Source organism: Coregonus clupeaformis, chromosome 2, assembly GCF_020615455.1.
Source record: "Coregonus clupeaformis isolate EN_2021a chromosome 2, ASM2061545v1, whole genome shotgun sequence".
Taxonomy (NCBI): Eukaryota; Metazoa; Chordata; class Actinopteri; order Salmoniformes; family Salmonidae; genus Coregonus; species Coregonus clupeaformis.
The window spans coordinates 12,851,467-12,868,430 of record NC_059193.1 but is presented as its reverse complement, the minus strand read 5'-3'; the positions used below and the strand labels follow the sequence as shown (position 1 = coordinate 12,868,430).

General features: G+C 44.9%; 1 protein-coding gene across 3 annotated transcripts in view; it reads right to left on the bottom strand.

Moving 5' to 3' along the window:
- LOC121587436 (catenin alpha-1) overlaps positions 1-16,964 on the bottom strand; it is a 215,167-nt gene that overhangs the window by 68,699 nt on the left and 129,504 nt on the right. For all 3 annotated transcript variants that reach the window (XM_041904344.2, XM_041904326.2, XM_041904336.2), the window contains exons 11-12: positions 3,671-3,763; positions 1,479-1,635 (exon numbers count right to left, since the gene is read on the bottom strand). In XM_041904344.2, the coding sequence (XP_041760278.2) occupies positions 1,479-1,635; positions 3,671-3,763 (250 nt within the window). The remainder of the gene's footprint in view (positions 1-1,478; positions 1,636-3,670; positions 3,764-16,964) is intronic.

Sequence of the window (16,964 nt, the reverse complement as noted above, 5' to 3'; positions counted from 1 at the left end):
CACAATTGGTGGCTGACTAAATACTTTTTTTCCCCCCCACTGTACATCAGGACTCTACGCTGACCTTTGTTTTTTTACAAGGAGTACGTGTGCGCCAAAGTTGTGTAGGAGTGTGCAATGAAAAATATCTGATACATTTAACGTTAGAAAAAAAAAAATCCAGGTTCGAACAGCAAAATATTTAAGCGCGCGTACATGACAGGATGTCAATTCTCTCTGCTCTCAGTTCAGCACCAAGCAGTCCCAAATAGCAGATATTGAACTACTTTTGACCAGAGCTGTATAAGCTTCCCGAGGGGGCTCTGGTCAAAAAGTAGTGCACTATATAGGGAATAGGGTGCTATTTGGGAATCCTCAGTGCTCCTGTCTGGTTGGTCGGAGCGTGGAGGCTGAGGGCAGGAAGCCAATCAAGCGGCTGTGTTAAATATATGGGTCCTGTTCTCATCAGAGAAGACTAATACCTGCTCCTAATCTAAGCTCCTCTCTGTCTACGTTTAACACGACTAAACGCTAAGAAGCAAATATATCTAAATAATATCTAACAGCGACAGACAAGAGGCCAATTAAGACTCTGCCTTCCTTCCTCACCAGGGGTGTATTTACTAGGACCCAAACGGAAAACACACCTTTTTTATTTTATTTTACTTTTGAAGTCTGGGATTCTTTTTTGCTGTTGGGATTTTTGGATGTATTTACCCTTTAATTCAATTTTGCACCAAGCAAGAGGCTGTTTAGTGGTGTTTTTCTAGAGTTAGACAAACAAATACCCACTGGATTGATGAAAATAATCATGATATCATTTTGCCAGGTAAGTACAGGCTAATATGTAGTTAACATTTAATTGAGAAGGTTTTTGGGAATGCCTTCGTATTTACCAGAAGTTTTCATTAGCATCTTCTCCAACAGCTACACAAAGTGGTAGACCTACGCACCGCACATACGCGGAGCTCTCGTTGCCTTTTCAGAAAGTTGCAGGAAATACGAATCATTGACGCATTATGTTCATACCTTACGATAAACTTGGGGTAATTCAAAAATGTTCAATACATTTAGTTGATTCCCTACTAAGTTCAACACATTTTTGACTATTGTTGAATTTCGTTTTAATGTCTGAATTCCATGATTCCGTCCTCATCGTGGATTTGATAGGGCCCTACTCTGATCGCTTCCTCCTCCTGTCTTTCACCTGTCCCGCTTCAACAGCTAGGCTAACAGGAGAGATACACTGGGGTGTTGAGAAAACAATAGGTTTTCAGCTGCTACACTGGGAGAGTCACTTTTGCTTGGGTGTGAACCATGCATCAAACTCCTGACAATAGAACCAGAAACGGAATTCTACACCGAACAAAACTACCTTTGACCATATATAATATGAACATTACATTTGTAAAGCATATTTCAATTCACCAGAATAATCTGAAAGTGAATATGTATTGGCATGGACATGTAAAGAAAGCTCTGCCCCCCCCCCCCCTTACCGGACACACAGAGGAAGTCGTCGATGCTGGTGATGTCATCGACGGCATCAGTAAGGACGCGGACCTGTTTCTCCCAGGAGTCTTTGAAGAGGTCCATGTTGTCCTGAGCAACCTTACTGTTGGGCTTCGCAGCTAGCGCCAGAGCTGCATTAATCACCTGTTACAGAGCAATCACACACCAATTACTACAGCATTAGAAAGATTAGTATAAGGAATGTGTAATTATCTAAAGATCAGCCTTTCAGACCAGCACACACACCACCCCTCACACACCACCCCTCACACACACACACACCACCCTCACACACACACACACACACACCACCCCTCACACACACACACACACCACCCCTCACACACACACCACCCCTCACACACACACACACCACCCCTCACACACACACCACCCCTCACACACACACACACACACCACCCCCTCTCACACACACACACACACACACACACACACACACACACACACACCACCCCTCACACACACACACCACCCCTCACACACACACACACCACCCCTCACACACACACACACCACCCCTCACACACACACACCACCCTTCACACACACACACCACCCTTCACACACACACACACACACCACCCCTCACACACACACACACACCACCCCTCACACACACACACAACAATTAAGACTCTGCCTAGCATGGGGGCTAATTGCTGAGTAGGAGTGATTCACTGGGAAAAGGGTGTATGGAGTGAATGCGCAATGGCTTGTTTTCTTGGGGAAATACATGTGGTGAGATTAAAGCTGAGGATGAATGGGAGGCAGATGTGAGAGAGCGAGAGAGAGGTGGGAGAGAGCGGTGGGAGAGAGCGAGAGAGAGAGCGAGAGAGATAGATAGAGGTGGGAGAGAGCGAGAGAGAGAGCGAGAGAGGTGGGAGGGGTGGGAGAGAGCGAGAGAGGTGGGAGAGAGAGAGGGGCAGAGGTGGAAGAGAGAGAGGGGCAGAGGTGAGAGAGGGGCAGAGGTGAGAGAGAGAGAGGGGCAGAGGTGAGAGAGAGAGATGGGCAGAGGTGAGAGAGAGAGATGGGCAGAGGTGGGAGAGAGAGATGGGCAGAGGTGGGAGAGAGAGAGGGGCAGAGGTGGGAGAGAGAGAGGGGCGGAGGTGGGAGAGAGAGAGGGGCAGAGGTGGGAGAGAGAGGGGCAGAGGTGGGAGAGAGAGAGGGGCAGAGGTGGGAGAGAGAGAGGGGCAGAGGTGGGAGAGAGAGAGGGGCAGAGGTGGGAGAGAGAGAGAGGGGCAGAGGCGGGAGAGAGAGGGGGCAGAGGTGGGAGAGAGAGAGGGGCAGAGGTGGGAGAGAGAGAGGGGCAGAGGTGGGAGAGAGAGAGAGGGGCAGAGGCGGGAGAGAGAGAGGGGCGGAGGTGGGAGAGAGAGAGGGGCAGACTGGCTGGAGGTGTGAAGTGTCGGCATCTTGGCAGGGATATGGGGCCGGGGATCAGGCAGAGAAGGGTGTTGGGGCTGAAGGGAGATGGATGGGGGTTGGGCATGGGGGGCTGGAGGTATGAAGTGTTGGCAGCATGGCTGGGCTATCGGCCTGGAGGTTGGAGAGGAGAGGGTAGAGGGGGAAGGGGATGCAGGTTGGGCAGCTGGGCAAGTACCTCGGGGTTGGGGATGAGCTGAGAGGCAATGGAGATGGGAGAGGGATAGGGGCAAAGAGGAAGGAGAGATGGGTGGGATAGGGGCAGAGAGGAAGGAGAGATGGGTGGGATAGGGGCAGAGAGGAAGGAGAGATGGGTGGGATAGGGGCAGAGAGGAAGGAGAGATGGGTGGGATAGGGGCAGAGAGGAAGGAGAGATGGGTGGGATAGGGGCAGAGAGGAAGGAGAGATGGGTGGGATAGGGGCAGAGAGGAAGGAGAGATGGGTGGGATAGGGGCAGAGAGGAAGGAGAGATGGGTGGGATAGGGGCAGAGAGGAAGGAGAGATGGGTGGGATAGGGGCAGAGAGGAAGGAGAGATGGGTGGGATAGGGGCAGAGAGGAAGGAGAGATGGGTGGGATAGGGGCAGAGAGGAAGGAGAGATGGGTGGGATAGGGGCAGAGAGGAAGGAGAGATGGGTGGGATAGGGGCAGAGAGGAAGGAGAGATGGGTGGGATAGGGGCAGAGAGGAAGGAGAGATGGGTGGATTAGAGGAGAGTGAGTGGGTAGAGACCGGCAGGTACCTGGGGGCAGAGTGTCTCCAGCTGGGAAGCAGCCATACGGACCAGCTTCACTCCCTCCTCATTATTAGAGATGGAGCACGCCAGGTTGGCCACCTAGACACAGAAACAGTCAGTCTCACACCTACATACACACTGCACAGCATTATAGTCACACCTAAATACACACTGCACAGCATTATAGTCACACCTAAATACACACTGCACAGCATTATAGTCACACCTAAATACACACTGCACAGCATTATAGTCACACCTAAATACACACTGCACAGCATTATAGTCACACCTAAATACACACTGCACAGCATTATAGTCACACCTAAATACACACTGCACAGCATTATAGTCACACCTAAATACACACTGCACAGCATTATAGTCACACCTAAATACACACTGCACAGCATTATAGTCACACCTAAATACACACTGCACAGCATTATAGTCACACCTAAATACACACTGCACAGCATTATAGTCACACCTAAATACACACTGCACAGCATTATAGTCACACCTAAATACACACTGCACAGCATTATAGTCACACCTAAATACACACTGCACAGCATTATAGTCACACCTAAATACACACTGCACAGCATTATAGTCACACCCTAAATACACACTGCACAGCATTATAGTCACACCTAAATACACACTGCACTGCATCATAGTCACACCTACATACACACTGCACAGCATTATAGTCACACCTAAATACACACTGCACAGCATTATAGTCACACCTAAATACACACTGCACAGCATTATAGTCACACCTAAATACACACTGCACAGCATTATAGTCACACCTAAATACACACTGCACAGCATTATAGTCACACCTAAATACACACTGCACAGCATTATAGTCACACCTAAATACACACTGCACAGCATTATAGTCACACCTAAATACACACTGCACAGCATTATAGTCACACCTAAATACACACTGCACAGCATTATAGTCACACCTAAATACACACTGCACAGCATTATAGTCACACCTAAATACACACTGCACAGCATTATAGTCACACCTAAATACACACTGCACAGCATTATAGTCACACCTAAATACACACTGCACAGCATTATAGTCACACCTAAATACACACTGCACAGCATTATAGTCACACCTAAATACACACTGCACAGCATTATAGTCACACCTAAATACACACTGCACAGCATTATAGTCACACCTAAATACACACTGCACAGCATTATAGTCACACCTAAATACACACTGCACAGCATTATAGTCACACCTAAATACACACTGCACTGCATCATAGTCACACCTACATACACACTGCACAGCATTATAGTCACACCTAAATACACACTGCACAGCATTATAGTCACACCTAAATACACACTGCACAGCATTATAGTCACACCTAAATACACACTGCACAGCATTATAGTCACACCTAAATACACACTGCACAGCATTATAGTCACACCTAAATACACACTGCACACCATTATAGTCACACCTAAATACACACTGCACAGCATTATAGTCACACCTAAATACACACTGCATCATAGTCACACCTACATACACACTGCACACCATTATAGTCACACCTAAATACACACTGCACAGCATTATAGTCACAACTAAATACACACTGCACAGCATTATAGTCACACCTAAATACACACTGCACAACATTATAGTCACACCTAAATACACACTGCACAGCATTATAGTCACACCTAAATACACACTGCACAGCATTATAGTCACACCTAAATACACACTGCACAGCATTATAGTCACACCTAAATACACACTGCACAGCATTATAGTCACACCTAAATACACACTGCACAGCATTATAGTCACACCTAAATACACACTGCACAGCATTATAGTCACACCTACATGCACACTGCACAGCATTATAGTCACACCTAAATACACACTGCACAGCATTATAGTCACACCTAAATACACACTGCACAGCATTATAGTCACACCTAAATACACACTGCACAGCATTATAGTCACACCTAAATACACACTGCACAGCATTATAGTCACACCTAAATACACACTGCACACCATTATAGTCTCACACCTAAATACACACTGCACAGCATTATATTATATTATATATAATATATTATTATTATCCTGAAAGCTGCCAGTTAGCAAGGGAACACATGTGATCAGGGTCTATTCCATTTAAATTAAGTCTGTTTCAGTAACTGAAATTCAAATTTTCCTCACAGCTTTTTCATGAGGAAAATTGGAATTGGAATTTCAGTTTACTTCCTGAATTGACTTAAATGAAATGGCATTGACTCTAACCCTGCCCAGTTAACCGCTTGTAAGTGGCACCAATCGACAGAGTAGGAGAAAGGATGATTGTCCACAGGATGTGCAGTACATGTGTATATTTCTGTACTGTTAGAAGGAAAGGTGACAATGGCTAGTTGCTGTGTATTATCACGGTCTGCATGATGGGCCCCGTGTAGCTCAGTTGGTAGAGCATGGCGCTTGCAACACCAGGGTTGTGGGTTCGATTCCCACGGGGGGCCACTATGGAAAACATTTATGCACTCACTAACTGTAAGTCGCTCTGGATAAGAGCGTCTGCTAAATGACAAAACATTTAAAAATGTAATTATATAGTCTCACACCTACATACACACTGCACAGCGTTATAGTCTCACACACGATTTACTGTCTCCATCTCACACAGAAAGAGGAGAGATGAGACAGGAAGACAGACAGGTTCTGATTACACACTGCTCAAAAAAAAAAAAGGGAACACTTAAACAACACAATGTAACTCATGTCTCGCTCCATCCACCAACGCCACGTTGCACCACAGACTGTCCAGGAGTTGGCGGATGCTTTAGTCCAGGTCTGGGAGGAGATCCCTCAGGAGACCATCCGCCACCTCATCAGGAGCATGCCCAGGCGTTGTAGGGAGGTCATACAGGCACGTGGAGGCCACACACACTACTGAGCCTCATTTTGACTTGTTTTAAGGACATTACATCAAAGTTGGATCAGCCTGTAGTGTGGTTTTCCACTTTAATTTTGAGGGTGACTCCAAATCCAGACCTCCATGGGTTGATACATTTGATTTCCATTGATAATTTAGGTGTATTGAGTTGGAGGCGTGCTTGGCCATGCAGTCATGGGTGAACAGGGAGTACAGGTGGGGGCTGAGCACGCACCCTTGTGGGGCCCCAGTGTTGAGGATCAGCGAAGTGGAGATGTTGTTTCTTAACTTCACCACCTGGGGGCGTCCCGTCAGGAAGTCCAGGACCCAGTTGCACAGGGCGGGGTTCAGACCCAGGGCCTCGAGCTTAATGATGAGCTTGGAGGGTACTATGGTGTTGAAGGCTGAGCTATAGTCAATGAACAGCATTACATAGGTATTCCTCTTGTCCAGATGGGATAGGGCAGTGTGCAGTGTGATGGCGATTGCATCATCTGTGATTCTATTGGGGCGGTAAGCAAATTGAAGTGGGTCTAGGGTGTCAGGTAAGGTGGAGTTGATATGATCCTTGACTAGTCTCTCAAAGCACTTCATGATGACAGCGGTGAGTGCTACGGGGCGATAGTCATTTAGTTCAGTTACCTTTGCTTCTTGCCATCTTGAAGCATGTGGGGACAGCAGACTGGGATAGGGAGAGATTGAATATGTCCGTAAGCACTCCAGCCAGCTGGTCTGCGCATGCTCTGAGGACGCGGCTAGGGATGCCATCTGGGCCGGCAGCCTTGCGGGGGTTAACATGCTTAAATGTCTTACTCACGTCGGCTACGGAGGAGAGGCCACAGTCCTTGGTAGTGGGCCTTGTCAGTGGCACTGTGTTATCCTCAAAGAGGGCGAAGAAGGTGTTTAGCTTGTCTGGAAGCGAAACTTCGGTGTCGGCGACGTGGCTGGTTTTCTTTTTGTAGTCCATGATTGTCTGTAAACCCTGCCACATACGTCTTGTGTCTGAGCCATTGAATTGCGACTCCACTTTGTCTCTATACTGATGTTTTGCCAGTTTAATTGCCTTGCGGAGTGAGTAGCTACACTGTTGGTATTCTGCCATATTCCCAGTCACCTTGCCATGGTTAAATGCGGTGGTTCGCACTTTCAGTTTTGTGCGAATGCTGCCATCTATCCACGGTTTCTGGTTAGGGTAGGATTTAATAGTCACAGTGGGCACAACATCTCCAATACGCTTCCTGATAAACTCAGTCACCATTTCAGTGTATTCGTCTAAATTATTTACGCAAGCTACCCGGAACATATCCCAGTCCACGTGATGAAAACAATCTTGAACCATAGATTCTGATTGGTCAGAACAGCGTTGAATAGGCCTTAGCACGGGTACTTCCTGTTTGAGTTTCTGCCTATAGGAAGGGAGGAGCAAAATGGAGTCGTGGTCAGATTTGCCGAAAGGAGGGCGGGGGAGGGCCTTATAACCATCCCGGAAATTCGAATAGCAATGGTCGAGAATTTTAGCAGCCCGAGTACAACAGTCGATATGTTAATAGAACTTCGGCAGCCTAGTCCTCAAATTTGATTTGTTAAAATACCCGGCTACAATAAATGCAGCCTCAGAATATGTGGTTTCCAGTTTGCATAAAGTCCAGTGAAGTTCTTTGAGGGCCGTCGTGGTATCGGCTTGAGGGGGGATATACACGGCCGTGACTATAACCGAAGAGAATTATCCTGGGAGATAATACGGTCGGCATTTGATTGTGAGGTATTTTGTGACCGATTTTGACAGAATATCCCCAGAGAGCCATGTTTCCGTAAAACAAAGTTGTTACAGGCCCTGATGTCTCTCTGGAAAGAAATCCTTGCCCTGAGCTCGTCGACTTTGTTATCCAAACACTGAACATTGGCGAGTAGTATACTTGGAACCAGCAGGCCGCTCCGAGTGCCTCTTCTCCGCAAACAAAGGATCTGCTTCGGGAAAGTCGTATTCCTGGTTGCCATCTTCGTCGGCGCCAGAGATCAGGGGTCAAGAGAAGACCCGAGGTACTTATTGTTGGAGCCAAAGCACAGAGAGAGAATATGGCTGCACATTTTAATTCACGGGCAATAAAAGATAAAACACCAGGTAAAAAACCCAGGTGTTAGTTTAAATTCTGAATTAAATTTCGAATCACACATTAGGTATGTGAACAAAATAGTGTTTTACCACACGAGGAACATTGCCTAGATGTGGCAGTTTCTCTCTCAGGCTGATACAGAGAGACTCATCCATGCTTTTATTACAAGCAGGCTTGACTACTGTAATGTTCTCCTGTCTGGTCTACCCAAGAAAGCCATTGGTCAACTGCAAAACATACAGAATGCTGCAGCACGGGTACTGACCAAAACCTGATGGAGAGCACACATTACACTGGTATTAAAAGGTCTCTGCACTGGCTGCCTGTGAGGTTTAGAATTAATTTTAAGATGATTCTATTGGTCCACCCCAATACACGTCAGACATGCTTTTAAGTAATGTACCCAGTAGGTCCCTCAGGTCCTCTGGCACTGACCTTTTAACTCCACCAACGCCTAGGACCAAGAGGCATGGAGAGGCAGCCTTTAGTTATATATGGAAAAGCCTGCCAGAAAACCTGAGGGGGATCTAAACTGTGGACATATTTAGAAGAGATATTTAAAGGAATCTTTTTAGCTTTGCTTTTCCTTAGCATGCTTTTTAGACATTCAGTTTTTGACAATCTTTAAATTTGTATCTCATGTTTGTTGTGTGGTAAATATTTCAGCTTTTATTTTCATGTTTTTTATTTGTTTCGTTCCTGTGAAGCACATTGAGTTGCATTCCATGTCTGAAATGTGCTGTAAAGATTAAGCTTGATTTGATTACTGACCGTTTGAAATGCAGTATTACCTTTAAAATTGTACAACAAAGCTGATTTAGAGGATATTAATATATATTTTTTATGCAGTTCAGATTTGTAGGCCATATGACCCAGCCCTAGTACCAGTCTACCACTGGTCCCCTGCTGTTGATTCAGTATAACATCTATCACAATGCATCTTGGGGGAAATGGAAAAAGGAGCATCAGTGGTTATATTGCTAAAGCAGAAATCAATCTGTTCCAGACATGCCACTTATAATCTGAAACAAGGAGCCTCAGCTAGGGACAGTAAATTACAACCATTTAATGGACAAATGTTCTAACATGTTCGGAATTGTATTAATGACATTCTACTAAACATACTGGTTTTGATATATTCTGTCACTCTTAATTCACTCCGGTAGATTAAATCCATTTATAAAAGGGGGTAAGGAAGCCCTGTCTCTCGGCCGTAAGTGAGTTATTAGCTGAAAAACCACCGGTTACCTTCCGATTACCTTAATATCAACACCCAGGGAATTGATTCATCAATACCCGGTGTAATTAACAGTCAGGACTTTTCAATAATGAAGAGAAACTGGATGAGAGAAGAGCCAAGGAGGACGGCTCACGACCACAGGTTTAGGACTGATTCATAAACACCGTCGCAACAGCGGAATCACTGACTACCTTCCGGAGACACTTGAAACTCGATAAACCTCTTTAAGGAATAAATAGTATAAAGTAATCCTTCAAACACCCCCCCCTCTTAAAAAAAAAAAAAAGTGCTTGTCCCACTGGCTTTCATAAATTGAATGCACCAATTTGTAAGTCGCTCTGGATAAGAGCGTCTGCTAAATGATGTTAATGTAAATGCAATTGGCCAGAATCTTATGGTATGGTGTCAGCTTTTAATATATAATCTAATGTATAGTGTCAGCATTGGCATCCAACAGCCAAACAAATCACAAGGCGCTCTAATAGGTTAAAGCCATATCAAACAGTACACCACTAGGCGCTCTAATAGGTTAAAGCCATATCAAACAGTACACCACTAGGCGCTCTAATAGGTTAAAGCCATATCAAACAGTACACCACTAGGCGCTCTAATAGGTTAAAGCCATATCAAACAGTACACCACTAGGCGCTCTAATAGGTTAAAGCCATATCAAACAGTACACCACTAGGCGCTCTAATAGGTTAAAGCCATATCAAACAGTACACCACTAGGCGCTCTAATAGGTTAAAGCCATATCAAACAGTACACCACTAGGCGCTCTAATAGGTTAAAGCCATATCAAACAGTACACCACTAGGCGCTCTAATAGGTTAAAGCCATATCAAACAGTACACCACATGACCAAAAGGGTGTGGACAAGGAAATGTTTCTAATCGTTTTTCCATCATTCATTTCTCCCATAGGGGATTTAAAAAAAAAACTTTAAATAAGGTCTGTGTTTCGTGGCGTGATGTTTTGATAACCGTGTAAATCTCTCTAGGACAAGGTTTTATCAATATATTTGCCTGTATTTACCCCCCAAAAATGAAACGCTAATTAGCTGCTAATGTGGCTATCATAAAGAACTACAAATGCCATGATGATCTGGACGAGACTGCCGAATCGAGGCAAAGGTAAGAATCTCTGGATTAACTACACTACATCACCAAAAGCATGTGAACACCTGCTCGTAGAATATCTCACTGCAAAATCATGGGCATTAATATGGAGTTGGTCCCCCCCTTTGCTGCTATAACAGCCTCCACTCTTCTGGGAAGGCTTTCCACTAGATGTTGGAACATTGCTGCGGGGACTGGCCTCCATTCATCCACAAGAGCATTGGTGAGGTCGGGCACTGATGTTGGGAGATTAGGCCTTGGCTCGCAGTCGGCGTTCCAATTCATCCCAAAGGTGTTCGATGGGGTTGAGGTCGGGGCTCTGTGCAGGTCAGTCAAGTTCTTCCACACCGATCTCAACAAACCATTTCTGTATGGACATCGCTTTGTGCACGGGGGCATCGTCATGCCGAAACAGGAAAAGGATTTCAGCACTAACAGCACTTAAAGTTGACCAGGGCAGCTCCTGCAGGGCAGAAATTTGATGAACTGACTTGTTGGAAAGGTGGCATCCTATGACGGTGACACGTTGAAAGTCACTGAGTTCTTCAGTAAGGCTATTCTACTGCCAGTGTTTGTCTATGGAGATTGCATGGCGGTGTGCTCGATTTTATACACCTGTCAGCAACGGGTGTGGCTGAAATAGCCGAATCCACTAATTTGAAGGGGTGTCCACATACTTTTGTATATATGTCAACTGGTTGACTCCTACACACAGATCTGAGGTTCTCTATAGTCATAACTCAGCTTCACAGTTGTACACTTTACATATACTGAACAAAAATATAAACGCAACGTGCAACAATTTCAAAGACGGTCCTGAGTTACAGTTCGGGATGCAAAAGACTGCCGGTCTCACGGTAATTAACCAACAAGTTTAGCAACTCCAGGGCTTCACGCATACATAGACATTTACATTTTAGTCATTTAGCAGACACTCTTATCCAAAGCGACTTACAGTTAAGTGAGTGCATACATTTTCATACTGGCCCCCCCGTGGGAAACGAAACCCACAACCCTGGCGTTGCAAGCGCCATGCTCTACCAACTGAACTACAGGGGATACAAGCTGCATACAAGCAGCTGATGCACACCTTTGGAACATCTACATAAAAAAATAGTAAATATATCAATTTAATATACACCATCACAATGAATCAATTTATTTTAGTCAGGCTGCACAGCTGTTCTCTCATCAAGTGATCATATTTTTACCCATCAGACTATTCTCAATTGAATCTTGTCTTTACTAATATGTCAAATTTGTTTAAATTTACAATGCCCCATTATCAAATGGGCAGGAACAGGGGAAGGGGAAAAAATACATGTAATCCGTATGTACTCGAAATAGCGTTTTATAGCTGTGCTTAATATGAACAGCTGAGAAAGAAATAAACATTTCTCTACATGCATCAAGCACTGTTTGAGGAGCATGCTCTCGCTGCGCGACAGGTGATATTCTGCCCAAACTCTGTATGAAATGGGCTCTCCAACCCTGTTCCCTCCAGCTACCCAGCGCTTAATTTGGGAAACCAAGTGAAATCTGTTCTGGAACATCGATTGTAACATGTTTTCGCAACGAAACATATTTCACTTAACTGTTGACAGCCCATCTGCGCGCTTGAGAAAGGAATAAAGGAGCGAGAGGAGATGGAAACGCATGGTGGTGAGATTCTGTAGCTAAAAAGGTAATGTGTCAGCCTATTAATTATGAAAATAAAAAATAATCCCTATTACTAGGCTATTCAAAATCATATACAAATTCACTAATTGTAAGCTAACTGTATGCCACCCTGCACAATCAATGAACCAACAGCATCGACTAGGGTTATACGTTCTCTCCCAGACTCATGGATAGACATTTTGTAGCAGCGTAGCATGAGGTAACCAGTCCATCCAGTATGCATAATAATACAGTCCACGCTCAAAGGAGATTATTCAAATGTGTTTAATTGTGGAGTGTAGGCTAGACCAATGACGTACCAAAGACATCTTCAATCAGTTTTGTTTTGTGTTTTTCTGCCATGCATAATATGTGTTAGACTAGGTATTGTGTAAGAGCACAATCAGTTTTAATTCAGGCATTTGTTTTATTTTGGGGGGGGGGTGCATAATCTCTAATATGCATTAGGTTGTTATGAATTAATCATCACCTTAGAAAGCGCTGTCCATTTCGTTGTGTTTGAAACAACATCCACAAGTACCATGTTTTACACTCATCTTCAACTTGCTGTTGAACTTCTTTCTTCAAACTGATCATCACAGTGAGGTGAGTTTTAAAAGCATGATACTGTTTTGATGATAAGTGTTTGATGTGATTTTAGATTGCATTTGCATTGATGTCAGAGTGGTTAGAGGGACAATAGAGCCCTGAGTACCAGGCCATTAGGACCTGATGGTTAGAGGGACAATAGAGCCCTGAGTACCAGGCCATTAGGACCTGATGGTTAGAGGGACAATAGAGCCCTGAGTACCAGGCCATTAGGACCTGATGGTTAGAGGGACAATAGAGCCCTGAGTACCAGGCCATTAGGACCTGATGGTTAGAGGGACAATAGAGTCCTGAGTACCAGGCCATTAGGACCTGATGGTTAGAGGGACAATAGAGTCCTGAGTACCAGGCCATTAGGACCTGATGGTTAGAGGGACAATAGAGCCCTGAGTACCAGGTCATTAGGACCTGATGGTTAGAGGGACAATAGATCCCTGAATACCAGGCCATTAGGACCTGATGGTTAGAGGGACAATAGAGCCCTGAGTACCAGGCCATTAGGACCTGATGGTTAGAGGGACAATAGAGCCCTGAGTACCAGGCCATTAGGACCTGATGGTTAGAGGGACTATAGAGCCCTGAGTACCAGGCCATTAGGACCTGATGGTTAGAGGGACTATAGAGCCCTGAGTACCAGGCCATTAGGACCTGATGGTTAGAGGGACAATAGAGCCCTGAGTACCAGGCCATTAGGACCTGATGGTTAGAGGGACAATAGAGCCCTGAGTACCAGGCCATTAGGACCTGATGGTTAGAGGGACAATAGAGCCCTGAGTACCAGGCCATTAGGACCTGATGGTTAGAGGGACAATAGAGCCCTGAGTCCCAGGCCATTAGGACCTGATGGTAGTTAGCTAGTTGGGTACTACCAAAGCATGTCCAGAGTGGATAAGAGGAGATTACCGTGACATAACGGTCACGTGGATTTTTACTGCGGTATTGACTCATGACTGCCGGTGTGGCAATTATGCAGTCACCACAACAGCCCTAGTTACAGCTCATATAAGGAAATAAATCAGTTGAAATACATTCATTGGGCCCTAATCTATGGATTTCACATGACTGGGAATACAGATATGCATCTGTTGGTCACAGATAACATTTTATATTTTTTTTAAGGTAGGGGCGTGGATCAGAAAACCAGTCAGTATCGGGTGACCACCATTTGCTTCATGCAGCGCGACACATCTCCTTCGCATAGAGTTGATCAGGCTGTTGATTGTGGCCTGTGGAATGTTGTCCCACTCTTCAATGGCTGTGTGAAAGTTGCTGGATATTGGGTGGGGGAACTGGAACACGCTGTCGTACACGTCGATCCAGAGCATCCCAAACATGCTCATTAGGTGACATGTTTTGTGAGTATTAAGGCCATGGAAGAACTGGGACATTTTCAGCTTCCAGGAATTGTGTACAGATCCTTGTGACATGGGGCTGTGCATTATCATGCTGAAACAGAGGTGATGGCGGCGGATGAATGGCACGACAATGGGCCTCAGGAACTCGTCACGGTATCTCTGTGCATTCAAATTGCCATCGATAAAATGCAATTGTGTTAGTTGTCTGTAGCTTATGCCTGCCCATACCATAACCCCACCGCCACCATGGGACACTCTGTTCACAACGTTGACATCAGCAAACCGCTCGCCCACATGACGCCATACACATGGTCTGCGGTTGTGAGCACAGTTGGACGTACTGTCACATAAATAAATAAAAGATGGAAGCGGCTTATGGTAGAGAAATTAACATTCAATTCTCTGGAAACAGCTCTGGTGGACATTCCTGCAGTCAGCATGCCAAATGCACGCTCCCTAAAAACTTGAGACATCTGTGACATTGTGTTGTGTGACAAAAGTGCACATTTTAGAGTGGCCTTATTGTCCCAGGCACAAGGTGCACCTGTGTAATGATGACGTTGTTTAATCAGCTTGATATGCCAAACCTATCAGGTGGATGGATTATGTCTTGGCAAAGGAGAAATGCTCACTAACAGGGATGTAAACAAATTTGTGCACAAAATTAGAGAGAAATAAGCTTTTTGTGCATATGGAACATTTCTGGGATCTTTTATTTCAGCTCATGAAACATTGGACCAACACTTTACATGTGATTATTAAAATGATTAAATGTAAAATGAGTCATTCTACACAGCGAGTGGTGACGTGTCATTGTGACGTTCTGCAGACACTCGCATGTAATTAAATAGAACATTATCTCTATGGTTACTGGTTAGTGAGCATGCTACTGTCTGGTTGCCTGGGTGACTGGTCACCTGGGTGTCTGGCTGGGTGACTGTTCTGCTGCCTAGTACAGTAATGCCTACAGTGTGTTCCTGCCTGGACTATTGACGTGGCAGGAAGTCAGGGACAAAGGATGTCTAGCTGCACACTGTGGATCTGCACTGGGGTACAGGGGAACTAAGTCTAGGACTGTCTCCATGGCCTTCAACTATACCTCCTCTCCTATGTCCACTCCTATGTCAACTCCTATGTCCACTCCTATGTCCATTCCTATGTCCACTCCTATGTCCTCTCCTATGTCCACTCCTCCCTTCCCTCCGATCTGAAAGAAGTGACCAGGTGAAAGCCAGCCTAATGATGAGCTTCCACCATATTTCTAAAACATAACGATGCTTCACCATATTGTTACAACATAACGATGCTTCACCATATTGTTACAACATAACGATGCTTCCACCATTTTGTTACAACATAACGATGCTTCCACCATTTTGTTTTCTCCAGTCACGTCAGTGTTACAGGGTGGTCCAAGAACACTGGGAGAGTGATAGTACTGGGGTAGGAGACACTAGTCTGTGTCCCTAATAGCACCCCATTCCCTACATCCTGCCCTACTTTTGATCAGACCCCTAAGAGCCCTGGTCAAAAGGTAGGGCACTATAAAGGGAACTGAGTGAGAAATCACAGCTCTGTACCCTCTGCAGCTTAAAGGGATACTTGGGGATTTTGGCAATGAGGCCCTTTATCGACTTCCCCAGAGTCAGATTAACTTGTGGATACCATTTTTATGTCTCTGCGTGCAGTTTGAAGTTGCTAGTGACTGGAAGTTCTCTGCTGCAAATGACTGGAACGAACTGCAAAAATCTCTGAAGCTGGAGACTCTTATCTCCCTCACTAACTTTAAGCATCAGTTGTCAGAGCACCTTACCGATCACTGCACCTGTACACAGCCCATCTGAAATTAGCCCACCCAACTACCTCATCCCCATATTGTTATTTATTTTGCTCTTTTGCACCCCAGTATCTCTATTTGCACATCATCTTCTGCACATCTATCACTCCAGTGTTAATACTAAATTATAATTGTAATTATTTTGCACTATGGCCTATTTATTGCCTTACCTCCATAACTTACTACATTTGCACACACTGTATATAGATTTTCTATTGTGTTATTGACTGTACGTTTTGTTTATTCCATATGTAACTGTTGTTTTTACAGCACTGCTTTGCTTTATCTTGGCCAGGTCGCAGTTGTAAATGAGAACTTTTTCTCAACTGGCTTTCCTGGTTAAATAAAGAAAATAAAAAAATATGGTACTGTATTTGCTAGCAGATA